Below are 16,512 nucleotides of genomic sequence, written 5' to 3'. Positions count from 1 at the left end.
CTGTTACATGGGGGGGAGGGGGGGTCTATCAATCAAATCTCAGAGGGTGGGCGGGGGACTCCGGTTGTTGGGATTACTTGCTGACGGCAGAGTGTCGGAAAGAGCCGGAGCTTCTTAAAGAGACAGAGGTCAATTTCAAGGTGTTAAAATGCAAAGTCCAATTTATTTTAAGTTATGCTTCACATGTACTGCATTTTTATAGGCAAGTAAAGGTGACGTAGTTACTTGATTGTGGAATCAAACGGTATTATCTTCCTGGAAAATATATAATATCACATTTTTAACACGAGTTTTTATGAGTTAAAAATGTTCTCTGTCATTTATAACGCGTGGACAGACAAAGACACCTTTCATCCATGAAAACACATTTTCTATTAGAAAGGATGAATTGATTATTCCACATTGGAGAACAGTGAGGGTCGAAATTATGTTTGTAAATCATCTTCCAGTAAAGAGGAAGATACTGAAGAAATATTTATGGGTAGCTTCTGGCAATTAAAATCACGTCATAGCAGAAAATAAATTCCCCCCGCATACAGAAGAAGTATAAAACTAGACATAAGAAACAAGAGTGCTAATATCCAAAGTCTGACATTCCCGAAGCAAAACTACCGCTCATAAACACAACTTCCGGTAGTGTGTGTGTGTGGAGGAAGGGGGGAACCTTTTTTTTTTTTTTTTACCTCTTTCTACAAAGTTCCGTTTCGAGCATTTTCTATGTTCGGAGAATAAACGCAGGAGCACCGCCAGAGGTTTCTAGAAGCAGCAGCGTGCAGCGGACATCCACCGGCTGACTGACTGACAGACAGCGAGACCTCCTGCGTTCCGCTCCGCTTTCAAAAATCCTACTGTGATTATTATTTATCCGCACACATGGCGAAGTGGGGAGAAGGAGACCCTCGCTGGATCGTTGAGGAGAGAGCCGATGCGACGAATGTCAACAATTGGCACTGGTGAGACGACAGGAAAGGGCACTTACTGCCAGTTAGCTTGAAGCTGATGCTAACCGCACGCTTCGCGGCGGGGCTTTTTCCTCCCAAACCGCTTTTCGTGTCACATTCTTGCGGTCAGGAGAGATTATCAGTCCCGTAATTAACTACAGCAAAACGTCTTGGTTAGCAGGAAAGCTTTTGCTAACGTTGTTCAAGTTAGCGTCACATGTAGCTACCCGTTAGCGGTTCACCGAAGCTAAAGCTGTGTCTGTTGCCGTTACCTTCAGTGTCGCTGTGTAGCTGCGGAGCCAGTTTGACCATGTTGGTTGTGCTCACAATGTAACTCCAGACTGAAACGTGACCGCAAATCCTACACAGCTTGTGGAAAACAAGCTGTTGTTACTTATTACTTTTATTACTTCGAAGAAAAATCAGACGAATCCCACTGAATCTCACTTCTGATCTCCGAATAGATAATCGCCTTTCATCTGTTAGTGAAGTCCCTTCCAGTGATTTATCGCTATGGAGAACCACATTGTTGTTTTTATGAACCAGTTCATTTTTCGTTGCGTTTGAAATCAATACATCAATGAGTGCTCTTAGATTTTCCTAGCAAGTGGCTCATAAATTTTGTGTTAGCAAAAATGTCTGAAGTTCAGACTATTTGATCTAAACCAACAAAAAAATTTAAAAAAAATCATAAAATGACTTTTTACATGATGCCAAGATCATGCTTGTAGTTTTAAATTTAAAAGTTACATTTTTAATTTCCTTTGCCCCAATCTACACTAAATTGTGACAAACTGCGACTCCAAAATCTCCTAAAATTGTTTAATATATTCCCCTAAAATGTTCAATAGGTGGTCTTGGCACGATCTCCCCTTTTACGGCTAAAATAAATGCCAGCTAACAGACTCGTAATAGTCACTTTATAATCGTAATAGTCACTTTACTCATCATAGTTGTTACTGTGGAATATAATACTTTTACCATCAAAGCCAGTCAAACCGATGCGACTTCCAAAATGTGCGAAAATGTTCAGAGGTCAAGAGAAAAGATTTTTACCCTCTAATCATGACTACAAGACGGCAGTCTGCTCAACATGGTGGTCTCTTTTTCTTTTCTTTTTTTTTTTTTTTTTAAATCTTCAGGACTGAAAGAGATGCAACAAACTGGTCTTCAGATAAGCTGAAGTCTCTGCTGCTCGGGCTGAGCGTGGAGGATGACGAGGGAGCGTGTGAAGTGACGGAAGTCAGCAAGTTGGACGGAGAGGCCTCGATTAACAACCGCAAAGGGAAACTTATTTTCTTCTATGAATGGAACCTAAAAGCGACCTGGACTGGTGAGTGGAAAAGCCGGGTTTGAACCGAGCACGACACGCAGCAGCTGCTCCGTTTGTCGACTTAAAGTGACACGAATCGTCCTTTGTCCTTTGCTATTCTGTCGAAAATAAAACATTTCAGTGTTCTTTAGGAATAAGAAGAGATAATTTTTTTTGTTGCACGTATTTTAAAAAAAAAAATGTAACATTTTGCCTCTTGATGCATCACAAAATAGATTTTATTTTCTACCCACCCCTAGTTTTCCACATGTTTGATCGTTCTCATTCAGCTCTTTTTCTTCTGTGAAACTGTATCTTAACAGTTTCACATGGGGAAACTTTTACAAAGCGAACAACTCGTCGATGAACTCTGTGATTTACAAACCTAATTCTGACCGACTGTTGGTAACACAGAGAAACACGAAACACACGAGCCGGTCAACACGGAGATTGAAGAACCTTTTAGAGACTTGCACCGGCTGACCAGTAGGTGGCAGTGTATGTGGCGACGACAGGGCTTTGGACTCATTTTGTGTGGCCCTGACCACAGCTCAAGAATGGTTAAAAATTAACTTTCCCCCTCAGCAAATAGCTCGGATGCAGAATTAGACTTTTTTTGTGGGGGGTGGAGGAGTTTACGATAAAAATCGGCATCTTACAATTATTTTAGTAATCAATTATTCTGATGATTATTTGATTAATTTGAATTTTAAAAAGGATCATTCTATAGCTTTTTCTTTTAACCACTAAAGCCTACTTTTGATCAAAAATACATTAAAATATGAGAGCAGCAAAATAATTCAATTCTTTTCTCTTTTTTTCTTTAAAATAAGAAAATACACATTTTAATGCCTACAATGCAATAACATAGCAGTTAATCTGAACCGGGTGAAGCTAAAGTTCTGGGCAGAAAAGATTTACAGACAAAGGGATTTTTTTTTTTATCTGAAATGCAAAGTGCATATTTTGCACAGTTTTGGTGCAATCACTACTCTTTCTTTCAACAAATGACTTTTTTTTAAGTTTGTATACTCCAGTTAATGATTTATCACATACTAAAGTAGTTTTCGATTATTTCAGTAATCAATTAATTATGATTAATTCAGGTAATCGTGATTGATCATGATTGATCAAGCAGTTGTGATTATCGTGATTAACATAGTTAATTGTGATGAATCATGATAAGTTGTTTCACCCCTTGTCTTCTTACAAGGGAAATGTTATCCACAACATATTTATTAGTCATGTTTTGGGTTTTTTTATTTTATTTGAAGCAGTCCCACAAACATCCAGTGACTTTTCACTAAAAAACTGACTTGAATTTGATGGGGGGGGGGTTTGTGTTTTTACAGGAAAGTCAAAAACCGGAGTAAAATACAAAGGTTCAATCGAAGTTCCAAACTTGTCTGATGAGAATGACATGGAGGATCTCGATGTAAGTCGAACGGATGATTTAATGATCCCGACTGCGTGGTGGCGGTGGTGGTGGAGCGGCTTCACTGAATCATGTCCCTGTGATCCGGTTCCTCAGATTTCCATTTCGTTGAACAAGGATGAGCCTGACACGCCCCTGGTCCACCTGATGAAAACTAAAGGAGCGGAGAAAATCCGGGAGGCTCTGGGGAGTTACGTGGGCTTTTTGAAAACAGGTCTGTAAAGATCAGGGGAAAACCATTCCCGACCCGAGTAGAAATTAAAACCAGCGGTTTAATAATCACCAATGTTTTGGCTCTTTCAATAATAATAATGAACAAAAAAACTGTCTTATCTTCTTATTATTCATCTATTGTTTTTAAAATTGCAGAATTCACGCAAGGGATGATCCTGCCTACCGCTAACGGCGTGGCCAAGCCTCAGTCAGCTTCTCAGTCCAAAGCCAAGCAGGACAAAACTCAGGTCTGTGTTTAAAGACAGCAGAATGCTTCTGGATTAAAACCCGGCGCACGAGTCGAGACGCGACATAGAGCTAGACTGATTAGAATGCCGTGTTGTTGTTTTTTTTTTTTTTCAGGTTTCCTCAGGAAGCAGCACGGCAGCTCCCGTCAACACTGGTGTCAAAATCCCCACCTGTAAATTCACCATAAGAGACACGTTTCTCACCTCACCAGCTGAACTCTACAGAGTCTTTCTCAACCAGGAGGTGAGTCCGTCCTGCTGCTGCTGAACCAAATCAGGTCCCGCGTCCGTTTGCTCACCTGCAAATGCTCACCTGCTTATTCTGTCTTATCTGACTAAGTTTTAGGCACTTTTTTTCCCCCCCCTCTTTGTAAAGTAGGAATATTTTAAAGCGTTGCCGAGTATCTGTAACAATATGTATTTAAGTGTGAGATAGTTGGCAAATAAATTTGTAATTCAGCACATTTATGTCTGTTAAAAATCAAACAAACAAACAAACAAAAAAGTTTTAAGTCAATTCAGCACCGTTCTTCTGTATTGGATTGGTATCGGCCGATACTAAACCTCAGATATCTGTATCGGAATTGAAAAAAGGGAATCGGCACATCCCTAAACAAAATGTCTGTTAAATTTTTGAGAGAAAAAGACCATCCGGTATTTTTGGACAGCAGAAATGCTTAGCTTCTGGAAACACTTGACGTATTAGCCCGACCTCTAACCTGCCTTAAGAGGAATATTGAACAAAACAAAACAATGAGCTCATGTTACAGTCAAACAAATGTGCATTACAAGTTGAAGTTGTGGAGTAGATATATGGAATAGCTTAAAGGGAGGAAATTAAAGCCTGTAGGGAAAAGAACATCAATTTAAAAGAAATGGAAAATTCAGTATATGGAAAGAAAAAGCCGTCTTGCAACATTCATACCTACACGTGTCACATATAACGGCATAAAATAATAAAAACAAATTAAATAAAAAGTTGTATATAGCCTAAATTACTGTATTTTCCACGAACTGTATTTCTAAGAGGGGGGAGGGACAGGAGTTTTACTTCATTCTGATCCTTTGTTTTTCTTTTGTCAAATTTTTGTCTTTATTTTTGCTCAAATAAAATAAAGAAATGAAGTGACTTATAACTGCAAACATGTCACACTCAACAACAATGGTGGATTACACGTAGTGCCTTCAGCAGTTGCAAGAAGTTCTCCAAAGAGACTCCACACTCGGTTATTGTTCACCATCTGTGTTTTTTTTTCTTTTCCCCTGAGTCTACTGGTAATCTTGTGTGAAGGATTTGTGCACATGTTCCATTCTTCTTGTTTAGCGCCACTTACAGGTGTGGGGGAGTTAAAAAGAAAAAAATAGCAATTTTTTCACGCCATTTTGGGTGTTTCTGTGTGAAAGAAAACATTTCTGAAAACGGTCCTGTGTGAACGCGAGAGTTTTTGAAAACGCCAATCCGTTTTAGGAAAGAAGAAGAAAGGAAAAAAAAAACAAAAACATTCCTGTGTGCGTTAGTGGACAAACGTCCACCTTGGTGGACAATAAATTTTTTTCTTACTCCATCTAGCTGGAGGCCAGGATGTCACAGTGTGGTATCTTTGGGTGTGCAGATGGTCCAGGCGTTCACACGCAGTCCCGCGACAGTGGACGGAGAGAGGGGTGGAAAGTTTCGCCTGCTCGAAGGAAACGTCTTTGGGGAATTCACGGAGCTGGTGAGGCTGACGTTTCCATCAACGATAATGAAAACGTCACTGACAACTCATGTTTTATTTGAGGCATAATGTACAACACGTGTAGAAAATGGTTGACGACTAACAACAAATCCTCTTGCCATCAGGTACCTGATGAGAAAATAGTAATGAAGTGGAGGTTTAACAACTGGCCCTGTGGTAGGTTCTTTATATTCTAGATTATTTTTTATGTTACGGAGAAGAACAGCTCATACACAAGGATGATTGACAGAGCTAAGGTCCTCCCCTTGACTCTGATTGGTTATTTTAGAGTTAAATTATTATTTTTAACAGATTCCGTCACATTCCACTGTCAAGACAGCAACAGTTTTACATATCGTTTCCACAAATATTTAAAAAAAACCCCATTGTATATAAAAATGTACTCCCTTTGCAGAAGGTCTATTCAATCTTTTTTTTTTTGTGGGGGTTTGAAAGATGCAAATTTTCCCACACTGTGAAGATTTTAATCACATTCCAGGTTTTTCTGTCAAATAATTGTTTTTTGTTTTTTTTATTTGAATTTTGGAAACTGATTGCCTCTCTGCACCACAGAGCATTACGCCACCATCACCCTGATGTTCCTGGACCGGAGCAGCGAGACGGAGCTGAAGGTGGAGTGCAGAGGCGTCCCCGACAGCGAAGAGGAACAGACGAAAGGCGGCTGGAAGAGATACTACTTTGAAGCTATCAAACAGACTTTTGGCTATGGAGCACGACTTTTCTGAAGAAGCTGTAGTGTAATAACTTGTTTTTTTTGTTTTTGGGTTTTGTTGGGGGGTTTTTTATGGTTGTTTTTTTTTTTTTTTTGTATTTGTCCCCTCACCCCCCAGCCCTCTCCCTGTTTTTTTTGGCACAGAACAGCTTTACACTCGTAGGATGAGTTAATGAAATAAACGACTCTGTCGCCGTGCGTGTAAAAGTTTTAATCGCTGGAAATATTTAATTCTCGAGTTTTTTCCCCGCTCCGGTGTTCGGCTCGGTTCTCGAAAAAGAGCGTAGGCGGACCGCGCCCTTCCGGGGCCGAATAGAAAACGTGTCGGACAAAAGAGGAATCCGGTGAACCACTTCCAATTGGCGTTGGCTTCGGTTTGCGAAGAAGCCAGGACATCTTGAGTCATTGTAGTAAAGTTGATTTGAACTAAGATGCATGTCTCATTTAAAAAATGTTGTGGGGGGTGCGGGGTGTGCGCTCAGACGGTGTGTATTACAGCCTCATCCGGTGAGATTGTGTTCATGTACATTACAGGACCAGCATCAGTGAGACTTGAAGCTGGAACATTAAAACTAATGTTTGTCAGCGTCAGCTTTTTGTTTTTTTGTTGTTGTTTTTTTCCACAAAAAAAAAGCCGGTAACAGCTGCGTATGTTGGACCATATATGGCTTCAAAAATGTAAATATGCAGTAAAAAATGCTCTAAGAACAGAATTCCTCTATTTATTCTTCACTTCAGCCCAGTGCCGTGTTTAAAGAAATAGTTTCTTGGAATAAACAAACTGCTGTAAGCTCTTGCTTAGTTTTATTTACCTCCTGCCTTGAGTTATTTACACATTTCATTAAAAAAAAACAACATATATATATATATGTAGATATATTTACAAGTGCTTTAAAAATAGAAACCACGATGGCTGCTATTAAAAAATAAGCACTTGTAATCAACAAAGACGGCAAAACAAAATGAAAAATCAATCCTTTGCGGGCTACAGGGGTTAAACAGTTCATGACGCTAACCTCAAATCTGCAGACAAGCTAAAAATGAAAGAAAAACCTAACAGAAAACTTGCATTTAATAGTGCAGGCTGTTAAGTATTCAAATCTATGGACAAGAACAAAAAAAAAGAAAAACTGCAGCAGAAATCCGTCCTGCATGGACGTTCTGTTCTTTACCAAAGCTTTGCATGTTGGTACAGATTCAAACTGCTGCGTAAATCCCTTTTCTTCCCTCTTACTGTCCAAAAACAGTCATATTTATGTAGGCTATTGTGTCCCAGTAGTGAACATAGTGTTTTTGTCTAGGTTGTTGGGGTTTTTTTTTTTGCGGAGTCACTGCAAAGCCTAATGACATGTGAACAGGAATGATGTGCTGCTGGGAAGTCCACGTTACAAGCAAATGTAGAGCTCCGACTCCTGGGGGGGAGAAAAAAAGAAAAAAAAAGATGGAGTAGTTACTAATTCCCCCAACGTGCAATACCCTAGCATAACTACAGAGGGTGCATTTACTCTCGGATATGAATTCAGAGTGCCTATAAGAAGGTTAAATACTTAAAACGGGCATGAATATCATTAATTTTAATGAAGCATATTTGATGTAAGTATGTCTTAGCTCTCAGAGGTCGCGGAGAAAGCTCGCGCTTTTTGTAGCCGCCGGGAAAAGTCGCAGAGATATTTCCGGCGAGCCGAGACTGGGCCGCTTGTCAGAAATGGTCAAATGTATTTCAGTTTATTGTTTCCTGGCGAGGACGCAGCCACTCTGTTCCAACTGGACCGGGCAAACGCACATCCAAACCGGTTTAGGAATAAATAACCTAGGCTAACAGTAAGCCTCTGGAATGACCTCAACCCTGTCAGTTATTGGTGAGCTACGCTTAAAAAGCCATGCTGGAGAAAAACGTATTAACTGTCCTCTTCTGTTTGCGAAGAGAGCGGCGGTGAAAAAAAAAAAAAACCAAGCAGAATTTGTCCAGGCGCTCGTTGATGGATACAAAAAAGCATGTGATACAACATGCAAAGGGACATTTTTGTCCATTTAGCAGTAGTTGGTGTCAAGAGGTGGGTAGAGCAGCTCTGCTTCAGCATATTTTCACTCAAGTACAAGTCCAGGAATTTACTCAAGAGTAAAAAAAAGTATTCCATAGAAAAAGGCTACTTCAGTAACTAATCTGATTTAATATCTTACAATGATGTCACCAGCCAGACAATACAAGACAGCTTTGTGCAAGTTTGGGAAATTGAGCGACTAAAATTAAAACATTTACACAAATACAATTAGAAAACAACAGATTTTGAGCAGCAGAAATGCTTTCCCAAATCAATCTGTTCTAATAGAAATTTTATGAAACCAATACTTATATTATGTAATACATATGCTAGAATAGGGTAAAGTACTTCCAGACTATATTTGGTGTTTACCTCAAATTCACTTGACCTTCAAATGTCTCGGCTGATAAAACATAATGTTAAAACAACAAGGTCATAACTAGTTCTTCCTACCCACCTATAAACATATCTGAGGATTTATAATTTGCTCTCCCAGGTGGAGCACAGAAAAAAAAAAAAAAAAAAATCCACTATGAAGTTAAAATTCTGCCCCTCAGTTTTGCTTTTGGAATTCACCGAAGTCGTGTGCTGCACCACGATTCCACCCGGGAGGAAGAACTGTTCAAACGAGGCATTAAAAGTCCAAAATTAAACATGACAGTCACACCCATGATGAGCGCATCTAAACTTTTCACTGGTCCTGTGTGTCCCCCAAACACCAATTCCACCTCCTAAGCTGTTGGTTGAGTGTGTGAGCGTTGTGTGTTCAGTAACCGGATACGTACACTTGAGCCTGAGTCGGTTTCGTGTGGGCCGTGGCTCCATTGGGGAACAGCCTCTCCTGCTCCAGATGGGTTTTTAGCGGCGATGTTGCTCTTTTTGTTCCTTGAAAGACAATAAACTGCATAATGTTACATTTATGGTGAAAACAGATATCGGTTACTTTGTTTACAAATCCACATTGACCACGAAACACTATTAAAGGGGCAGTATTATGTGTTTTCCAGGCACATGGTGCTATTTTACATCATAATCAAGTAACTATATTAACTTCAGTTGTTGTCATAATGCTATATGTGTCGAATATGACTTAAAAGAAATTTGTCTTTGTAATTTAATGCCTTGAGATTGAGCCACTGTCTCTTTAAAAACTCCTGCTCTTTCTGAAGCGCCGCATTCAGCAAGTCACCACAACATGGCTCCGCCTTTACTAACGTTTTTATTATGAAGAAGTACCTTTTATGAGCTCAGCAGATGCGCAGTCCCACAAGGTGTCTGCTAATTGCTGCTGGCTAGTCTGAAGGAGCTGTGCAGGGGAGGGGTTCTCTGTGAAGCTGAAGCTTGGAAGCTGCAGCTCTGAGGAGCAGCGGTGCCTCGAAGGCGGTGCTAGGTCGACCCAGGCATTTTACACAGCTGAATGGTTGCCGTGGAGATGAAAGGATTTCTCAAACATGTATGAAAGAATCAAGGAAACACTCCAGGTATGTTTTTGATGAAGGGATAACATTATAACATGATGTACAGCTCAAAAAAGTAAATTTTACACAATGCTGCCCCTTTAAAAGATTTACAATTGGAAAAGAAATGACATGGTGATAACGTTCCCACACATCCTTCATCGATGATGTTTTTGTTTAGGTCAGGACACAGTAACATGTGGTCACTTGTTCACTTGCTCATTAAAAGTCTGTATCTTCCTCAACACCAAGTGAGATCCGGCAAACCAGCTGGTGTTGGTCAACAAAGGGTCAAAGGGTGTATATAATTAAACGGCCATTTCAGACATGAGAAGTGTAACTGACCTACCCGTGTAAGGGAGGCCAAATACTCATGCCTCGGTTGTCCTTCTGGGTTGCTGTAGACGTGGCTCCCTCTGCCAGGTCTTTGAGAAAATGAAACAATTTTTCTGACTCTATGCACTGCTTCCTAAATTTAAAAGAAAAGAAAAAAAACATAAATGTTTGGGGGGGGGGGGGGGGGTTGCCCACTTTTGTCCAACTGCACACAAATTCAGATCTAAACCAAAATTCCCCAAACTCTTGAAAGAGCTGAGCTTCACAGTCCTCTAAAACCTACGTTTATCCCCATCCACCTGTTCCCACCATCCATTTTCCTTCCACCCAACTTTCCCCTGATTTTTCTCGGAGACAACGCTCTGTGAACAATCATCTTCTTCAGTCACAGTTTTGTGTGGCTCACCCTCCTATTGGAGGGCGTTGAGTAAACAGTTTCCCCGTGACTGTGTAGGTCACAAAATGCCCAAAACGCAATATTTATGTATTAAAGGTCATTTTTACTTTGATTGTCTGTAGTATTCTAATCGTCGAGTTTTCACTCGCTGTTAGCCATGTTGCGTCAAGATGAACAGAAATAGACTCCTAACATGTAGAGATACTCACATGTGAGCCACAGACACGATGTTGTTGAACTTCGCCTGCGTAATCAAACAGGTTTTGGTCAGCAAAGACTTCAGGAACATCTCCAAAGCCCGGGCTGTTTGTTCCAGCTGAGGAATCCGCAGCTCTACAGGAGAGATCTTTTTTCTTTCTTTCTTTTTTTAACCCAACTCAAGATGTCTGAGATGTTACTCATTCATTTGTGTTCAGGCTAATTTGAAATAAAACTGGAACAAATCAAGTTTAAAGTCATTCTGAATGCCACAGAAAGTGAAGGAAGAATTAGGTTTATAAAAAACAAACAAACATGAGAGTGCACAAAAGAAAGCCTGGCCAATGTCTTTGCTGTGATGTCAGCAAAATACGGCAGAGTAAGTTTGTTTAAGGGTAGGTTTAATTTTGATTGATTAACCACATACTAAATAAATTCAAAAAAATACTTAAAATGAACATGAAATTTATTTTTATAAGTGAGGAACTATGTCTAAAGTGAGCTTGGTTGATTTTAAATATGGGTTTTTATCACACAGTGCATCAGTTTGTCGTGTTGAGTCTGTCATTTATTTTTTTTACCAGTTAAACCAATAACTTGTAAGCTGTAGGGAGAAAGTATCACGTCTAACCCGGGTGAGGAAGCTTTTTACGTATTTGGACTACAACTCCCATCGCTTAGACGGGATGAAAGCCGATGCTCAGTTAAAGGACATCTGAAAGACCAGTAAAACTGACAACTGAGTCAGTTTTCTTTTCTGCTTCATTTTTGCCACAACTTGAAGGATACCGATGATCACCGGAACTGCCGTCGCTATCCTCCCAACTTCTGTGTCCTTCTGCATGATTTTTTTGATGCGACCCTATAAACAATAACAAAGATTTAAGAAAAAAAAAAAAGAACAATTTTCATACAAACCGTTAGTTTGCTGGAGCTCTGCTAAAAGCAATTTTATGGTCAAATTGTTCAAATGAATGTGAATGTGAAGTTACATAGCAATAGCCACCGGTTTACTGACCGACGCTGGACTCTAACTTTATCACGGATCTAATTTCTAGTTGATTTCGTCTGTGTAAAATACACAACAAATGCACATAAGTAGCGGTCGAAACTAAGTCTAAGCCCAAACAGTTGTTTTTTTGTTTTGTTTTTTGCCTTATCATGGTCTGATTTTATATAGTAGCAAGATTTCCGACATATCCGGTAGTCCTCAAACACAACCCGTGCCCCTCTACTCCATGCTGCGCGAGCTAGCTGTTAGCTGGTTTTGTTTGACTTTAAACGGCTGATATTTAACACAGAGAGCAGTACTCACCGGAGGGAACCGCACCTTGTATTTTTTCTTCTGTCCGGGCATTTTCGTCGCTGTAATTCCCGCTGTTTAGTCACATTTTTCATGTTTTTACAGCAGAGTGCTGCAGCATCCATTTGTTTACTTTTAGTAGCTAGAAAAGTGATGAGAGGAAGAAGAAGAAAAAAAAAAAAAGTGATGTCAACATTTGACCCCCAGAGGCTCCATGGCAACACCACGACATCTACCCGGTGACAATGAAAAACACATGAGGTGGAAACAAAACAAAATAATAATCATTATTATAGTTATTATAATCATAATAGTTATTATTATTCAGATTATTACTGTTGTGGTTGTTGCAGCAGTATGAAGTAAACAATATGTTTAGATTACTTGTTCATTTTCTTGTTGAAGTCATAATGTATTTAATTGTGAATTATTTAAAACACAATTGAGCTTGAAGATGGATGTTTTATTTGTGTTTTTTTTAACTAATAATATAAAAACCAGATTTATTTATTTTTATTAGTACCAGAGTAAAGAGGACAGAACACAGAACACAAATGCACCACACTTTTGATATTTTTATTTATAAACAATATTGAAAGCCATGTATTATTCCCCTTGTAATTAATAACACTTACAGTAGAAAGCAGAAGTATACAACCTTTTTCTCACTTTCAGAAGTTGAACCAAACCAAACTTTTCATGTTTTGGGTTATTTAGAATCACCAAAATTGTTTCTGTTTGCTAAATGCCACAATAGTAAGAGAAAGGATATGCCAGAGATTTGTTTATTATTGCTTTCAGAATCAGAGGTTTAAATAAAGAATGATTATTATCTCATGAAACAACAAGGGAAAGCCCAGGTGATGATGTCATGACTTTGGAAACTTCTGATAGGTTGACCGGCACATGTGAGTTAACTGGAGGTTCACCTGTGGATGTCTTTTAAGGCCACACCTCCAACACACTGCTTTCTTGTTTGGCATCATGGGAAAGTCAAACAAAATGTCAAAATAAATGTTTCCAGATGCTTGGAAGGTGCAGCGTTAATCTGTTCAAACAATTATTTTCGAGTACAGACCTGATGGGAGTCATGGGAGCCATCATAGCAGGAAGAATACGGATCCTGTGTCCCAGAGATAAACGGGTTTTGGTCAAAAATGTGCAGATTGACCCCAGAATAAAAGCCAAAAACTTTGTGAAGATGCTGCTGAAGGCAGCATTATTACCCACAGTGAAACACTTACTGTATCAAATTGGACTGAAAGGCCGCTCAGTGAGTAGGAAGCCATTAGCCTCAGAAATTCAGAAACGGGTGAGAAACAGTGATTGACATGCATCAGTCTAGAAAGGGTTAAAAAAAAAAGCTCGTTAACCTCAGTCAGAACTGTTATCTCGTTGAGGGGAAAAAAAACATGGTGAACTTTCCCAGGGGTGGCCAGCCTACCAAATGACTCCAAAAGCTTATCGATCTCACCCTGCGCCAGTACTCCAGGTCTATGATTCATCCATTCACTTCAGTGTCCATGATCTGACAGTAAGAAGGAGACAGGCTAAAGTGCCTTCCATATGAAAATCCAACGTCAATACAACTGCTGACCAAAACATACACACAGGCCAAGCTCACGTTTACCAAAAAAAGAAAAACCATCCTGATGATCTCTAAGACTTTGTGGAAAATATTCTGTGGAATGCTAAGACAAATTTGTCTTGCTTTGCCTTGAAGGGACAGTATTATGTGTTTTCTAGCCATATAATATCATTTTATAGCTCAATCAAGAATCTTTTACTTTTAGCTGTTATAAAAATGCTGTATACATCTATATACATCTAATACGACTTAAGTTTGACTACATGCTTTAACGTCTCTTTAACGGCTTTTTGGGCCTCTGTCTCTTTAAAAAACTCCCAACTCTTCCTGAAACTCTGCCTTCAGGAAGTCATCACAACATGGCTTATGTATTAACCCTTTAACATCATTTCTACCAGCTTTGCACTGAGAAGTAGTTTTTATAACGAGCTCAACAGATGAGCAGTTCCATCAGGTGTTTGCTAATTGCTGCTGGCTAGTCTGAAGGAGCTGAAGAGGCAAGAGGAGCAGGGAGCACAGGGTGTGGAGGTTCAAAGCATGAAGGCTTGGAACCTGCAGCTCTGAGGAGGAGCTTGGTCATCGAAGGCAGAGCTAGGTCCACCCAGGGGTTTTGTACAGCTGAGTGGTTGTCATAGAGATTAAAGCATTTCTTAAACATGCATAAAAGGATCAAGGAATCTCTCCAGGTATGTTTTTGATGAGGGAATCAAAACTATATATTTTTTTTTGGATGAGGGAATAACATGAAGATGAAAAAAAATTGATTTTGCATAACACTGACCCTTTAATAATTAAGATCATCAGTTGAAAGCAAACTTGCAATTACTCTGGTTAGTACCTTTGACTGAAGATCTGAAAACATTTAAGCGTCACAAGAAAACAACAGCGACATGAATTTGGCAAATATCTTTTGACACAGCTTTGTCCTTCCAATGGGGTCTGAAGAAAATACAACTTTGCCCATTTTTCTATGATTCCGTTCTGATATTTTGTGGAAGGTTGAGGTGTAATTCTACTGCTCACATACGCTTACAATATACTGGAGATAAATGCTCCCACACATTGTGACTGGACATATCTTTTTCCATCTCTCCAGCAGTTTGCATCTGTCCCACACTTAGAAACATGTCATCTGATCCGATAGTGATGACTCTGCTTTCAGATTTTTAAAGTGTGTAATTTGACAAGCAGAGTGAAGCACAAACAGTCGAACTGGCCCGCGTGTCCGATTCCCTTCATATCTATAGCTGAAAAGCACTTAAGAAAAGATAAAGAACTCATCGCTCAATAAGAAAAACTTAAAAAAAAAAAATACAAATCAGAAGTGTCTTGAACTCATTCACGTCGTCATGTTACAACTACTAACCTTAATGTATTTTATTGTCAATTGATTTATAAATGTAAAGTCGTGCATTGTTCTAAATTTGAGTGAAAATGATTTGTCGCTTTCAAAATGGTGCGCGAATAAAAACTGGAAACTTTCATTGTAAAAGCCCCGGATCAATGGCAGCTGTGTGCGTTTTTCTTCGGCCCCTCCGGTCATCACTCAGCTGTGGCACTTTTAGGATGCGCTTCTAGAAACTTTGCTCATTGGGAAATGGAAAGTGTTGAAGATTTCCTTTGCAAAAAAAAAAATAAAAAATCTCAAACTGGATTGACATCATCTAGAAGAGCAATTTTCAAATGTTCCCAAAGGTCCTCGATTGTGTTCAGGGCCGAACGTTCTAAAGTGAATTTGTTTTAATCTAAACCAGTGTAGGTATCTCTGGTTGTATGTTTTGCAGCTTTATCCATTTTCCCATTAACTCTTACTAATGACACTTTCTTTGCTGAAGAAATCATCCCCACAGCATAATAATACCACCACCGTGTTTCATCTAGACAAAGACATGGGCAGTGTGAGGTGCAGCGGTAGTTTTATTCTGCACATAGTGATAGTGTTTTATCTGTTGCCATTTCTTTATAAAGAAATGAGCTTAGATAATCAGTATTCTACTCAACATACAACTACCAATTACAGATCTCTTTGTTTTTGTCATCAAATATTTTAACATGATAGATATGTAAAATATATCTATTATATTTGGATATAATAGGCAATATCATGTATATCTAAATGATAGGTATAATATAGTAATATCTGTATTATAATACAGCTATATCACATATTATAATATATATTATATAATAATACATTCAACTATTAGATATTTTAAATAGATACTATTATTTATTAACATTATATAACATTAATAGATAATGTTATATCCATATTATATTTAGATGGAAATATTTAATTAGATTATATTTAAATTGGTTTCAGAAAGTAATTACAACAAAGGCACAAGTACTAGTACGTGAAAATAAATAAAATAAAATAAATTAGTTTTGCCGTTCAATTTTTCCCAAAAGGAATTTGAATTCGCTGCAGTTCATAACGGTGAATATGCAATAGCCTACTTTTACGCCAATTGGATTTTTGTTCTTTTTAATACTCACTTATGTCGCAGTTTTAACTCAAACTATGCACGTTAGTAAAATTGATACATGACCATAAGTAGACAAATAACGACACAGCTCGGTTGTAAACGTTT

General features: G+C 38.8%; 2 protein-coding genes across 5 annotated transcripts; one reads left to right on the top strand and one right to left on the bottom strand.

The window, feature by feature from the left end:
- Nucleotides 1-715: 715 nt before the first annotated feature.
- On the top strand, nt 716-7,230 carry ahsa1b (AHA1, activator of heat shock protein ATPase homolog 1b). Of its 2 annotated transcripts, none has more exons than XM_028001280.1 (9): nt 716-953; nt 2,084-2,274; nt 3,606-3,688; nt 3,785-3,902; nt 4,058-4,149; nt 4,265-4,393; nt 5,720-5,864; nt 5,990-6,041; nt 6,438-6,600. In XM_028001280.1, exons 1-8 carry the CDS (start codon nt 874-876, stop codon nt 5,995-5,997), a joined length of 846 nt encoding a protein of 281 aa, XP_027857081.1. In that variant the 5' UTR covers nt 716-873; the 3' UTR covers nt 5,998-6,041; nt 6,438-6,600. The 2 variants fall into 2 exon arrangements, with proteins under 2 accessions (XP_027857081.1, XP_027857080.1); XM_028001279.1 differs by having other exon boundaries at nt 719-953; nt 5,763-5,864; nt 6,438-7,230.
- Nucleotides 6,992-12,719, bottom strand: LOC114134582 (dr1-associated corepressor). Of its 3 annotated transcripts, none has more exons than XM_028001281.1 (6): nt 12,343-12,588; nt 11,817-11,889; nt 11,039-11,162; nt 10,446-10,565; nt 9,425-9,524; nt 6,992-8,009 (listed from the first exon to the last, which is right to left on the bottom strand). In XM_028001281.1, the coding sequence occupies exons 1-6, from the start codon at nt 12,382-12,384 to the stop codon at nt 7,983-7,985; spliced, it is 486 nt and encodes a 161-aa protein (XP_027857082.1). In that variant the 5' UTR covers nt 12,385-12,588; the 3' UTR covers nt 6,992-7,982. The 3 variants fall into 3 exon arrangements, with proteins under 3 accessions (XP_027857082.1, XP_027857083.1, XP_027857084.1); XM_028001282.1 differs by having other exon boundaries at nt 11,039-11,132; nt 12,343-12,582; XM_028001283.1 differs by lacking the exon at nt 6,992-8,009 and having other exon boundaries at nt 9,425-9,540; nt 12,343-12,719.
- Between the last annotated feature and the right edge of the window lie 3,793 nt (nt 12,720-16,512).

This window comes from Xiphophorus couchianus, chromosome 19, assembly GCF_001444195.1.
Source record: "Xiphophorus couchianus chromosome 19, X_couchianus-1.0, whole genome shotgun sequence".
NCBI lineage: Eukaryota > Metazoa > Chordata > Actinopteri > Cyprinodontiformes > Poeciliidae > Xiphophorus > Xiphophorus couchianus.
Note: the sequence above shows the minus strand (reverse complement) of the source record. Positions and strands in the feature narration are given on the sequence as shown.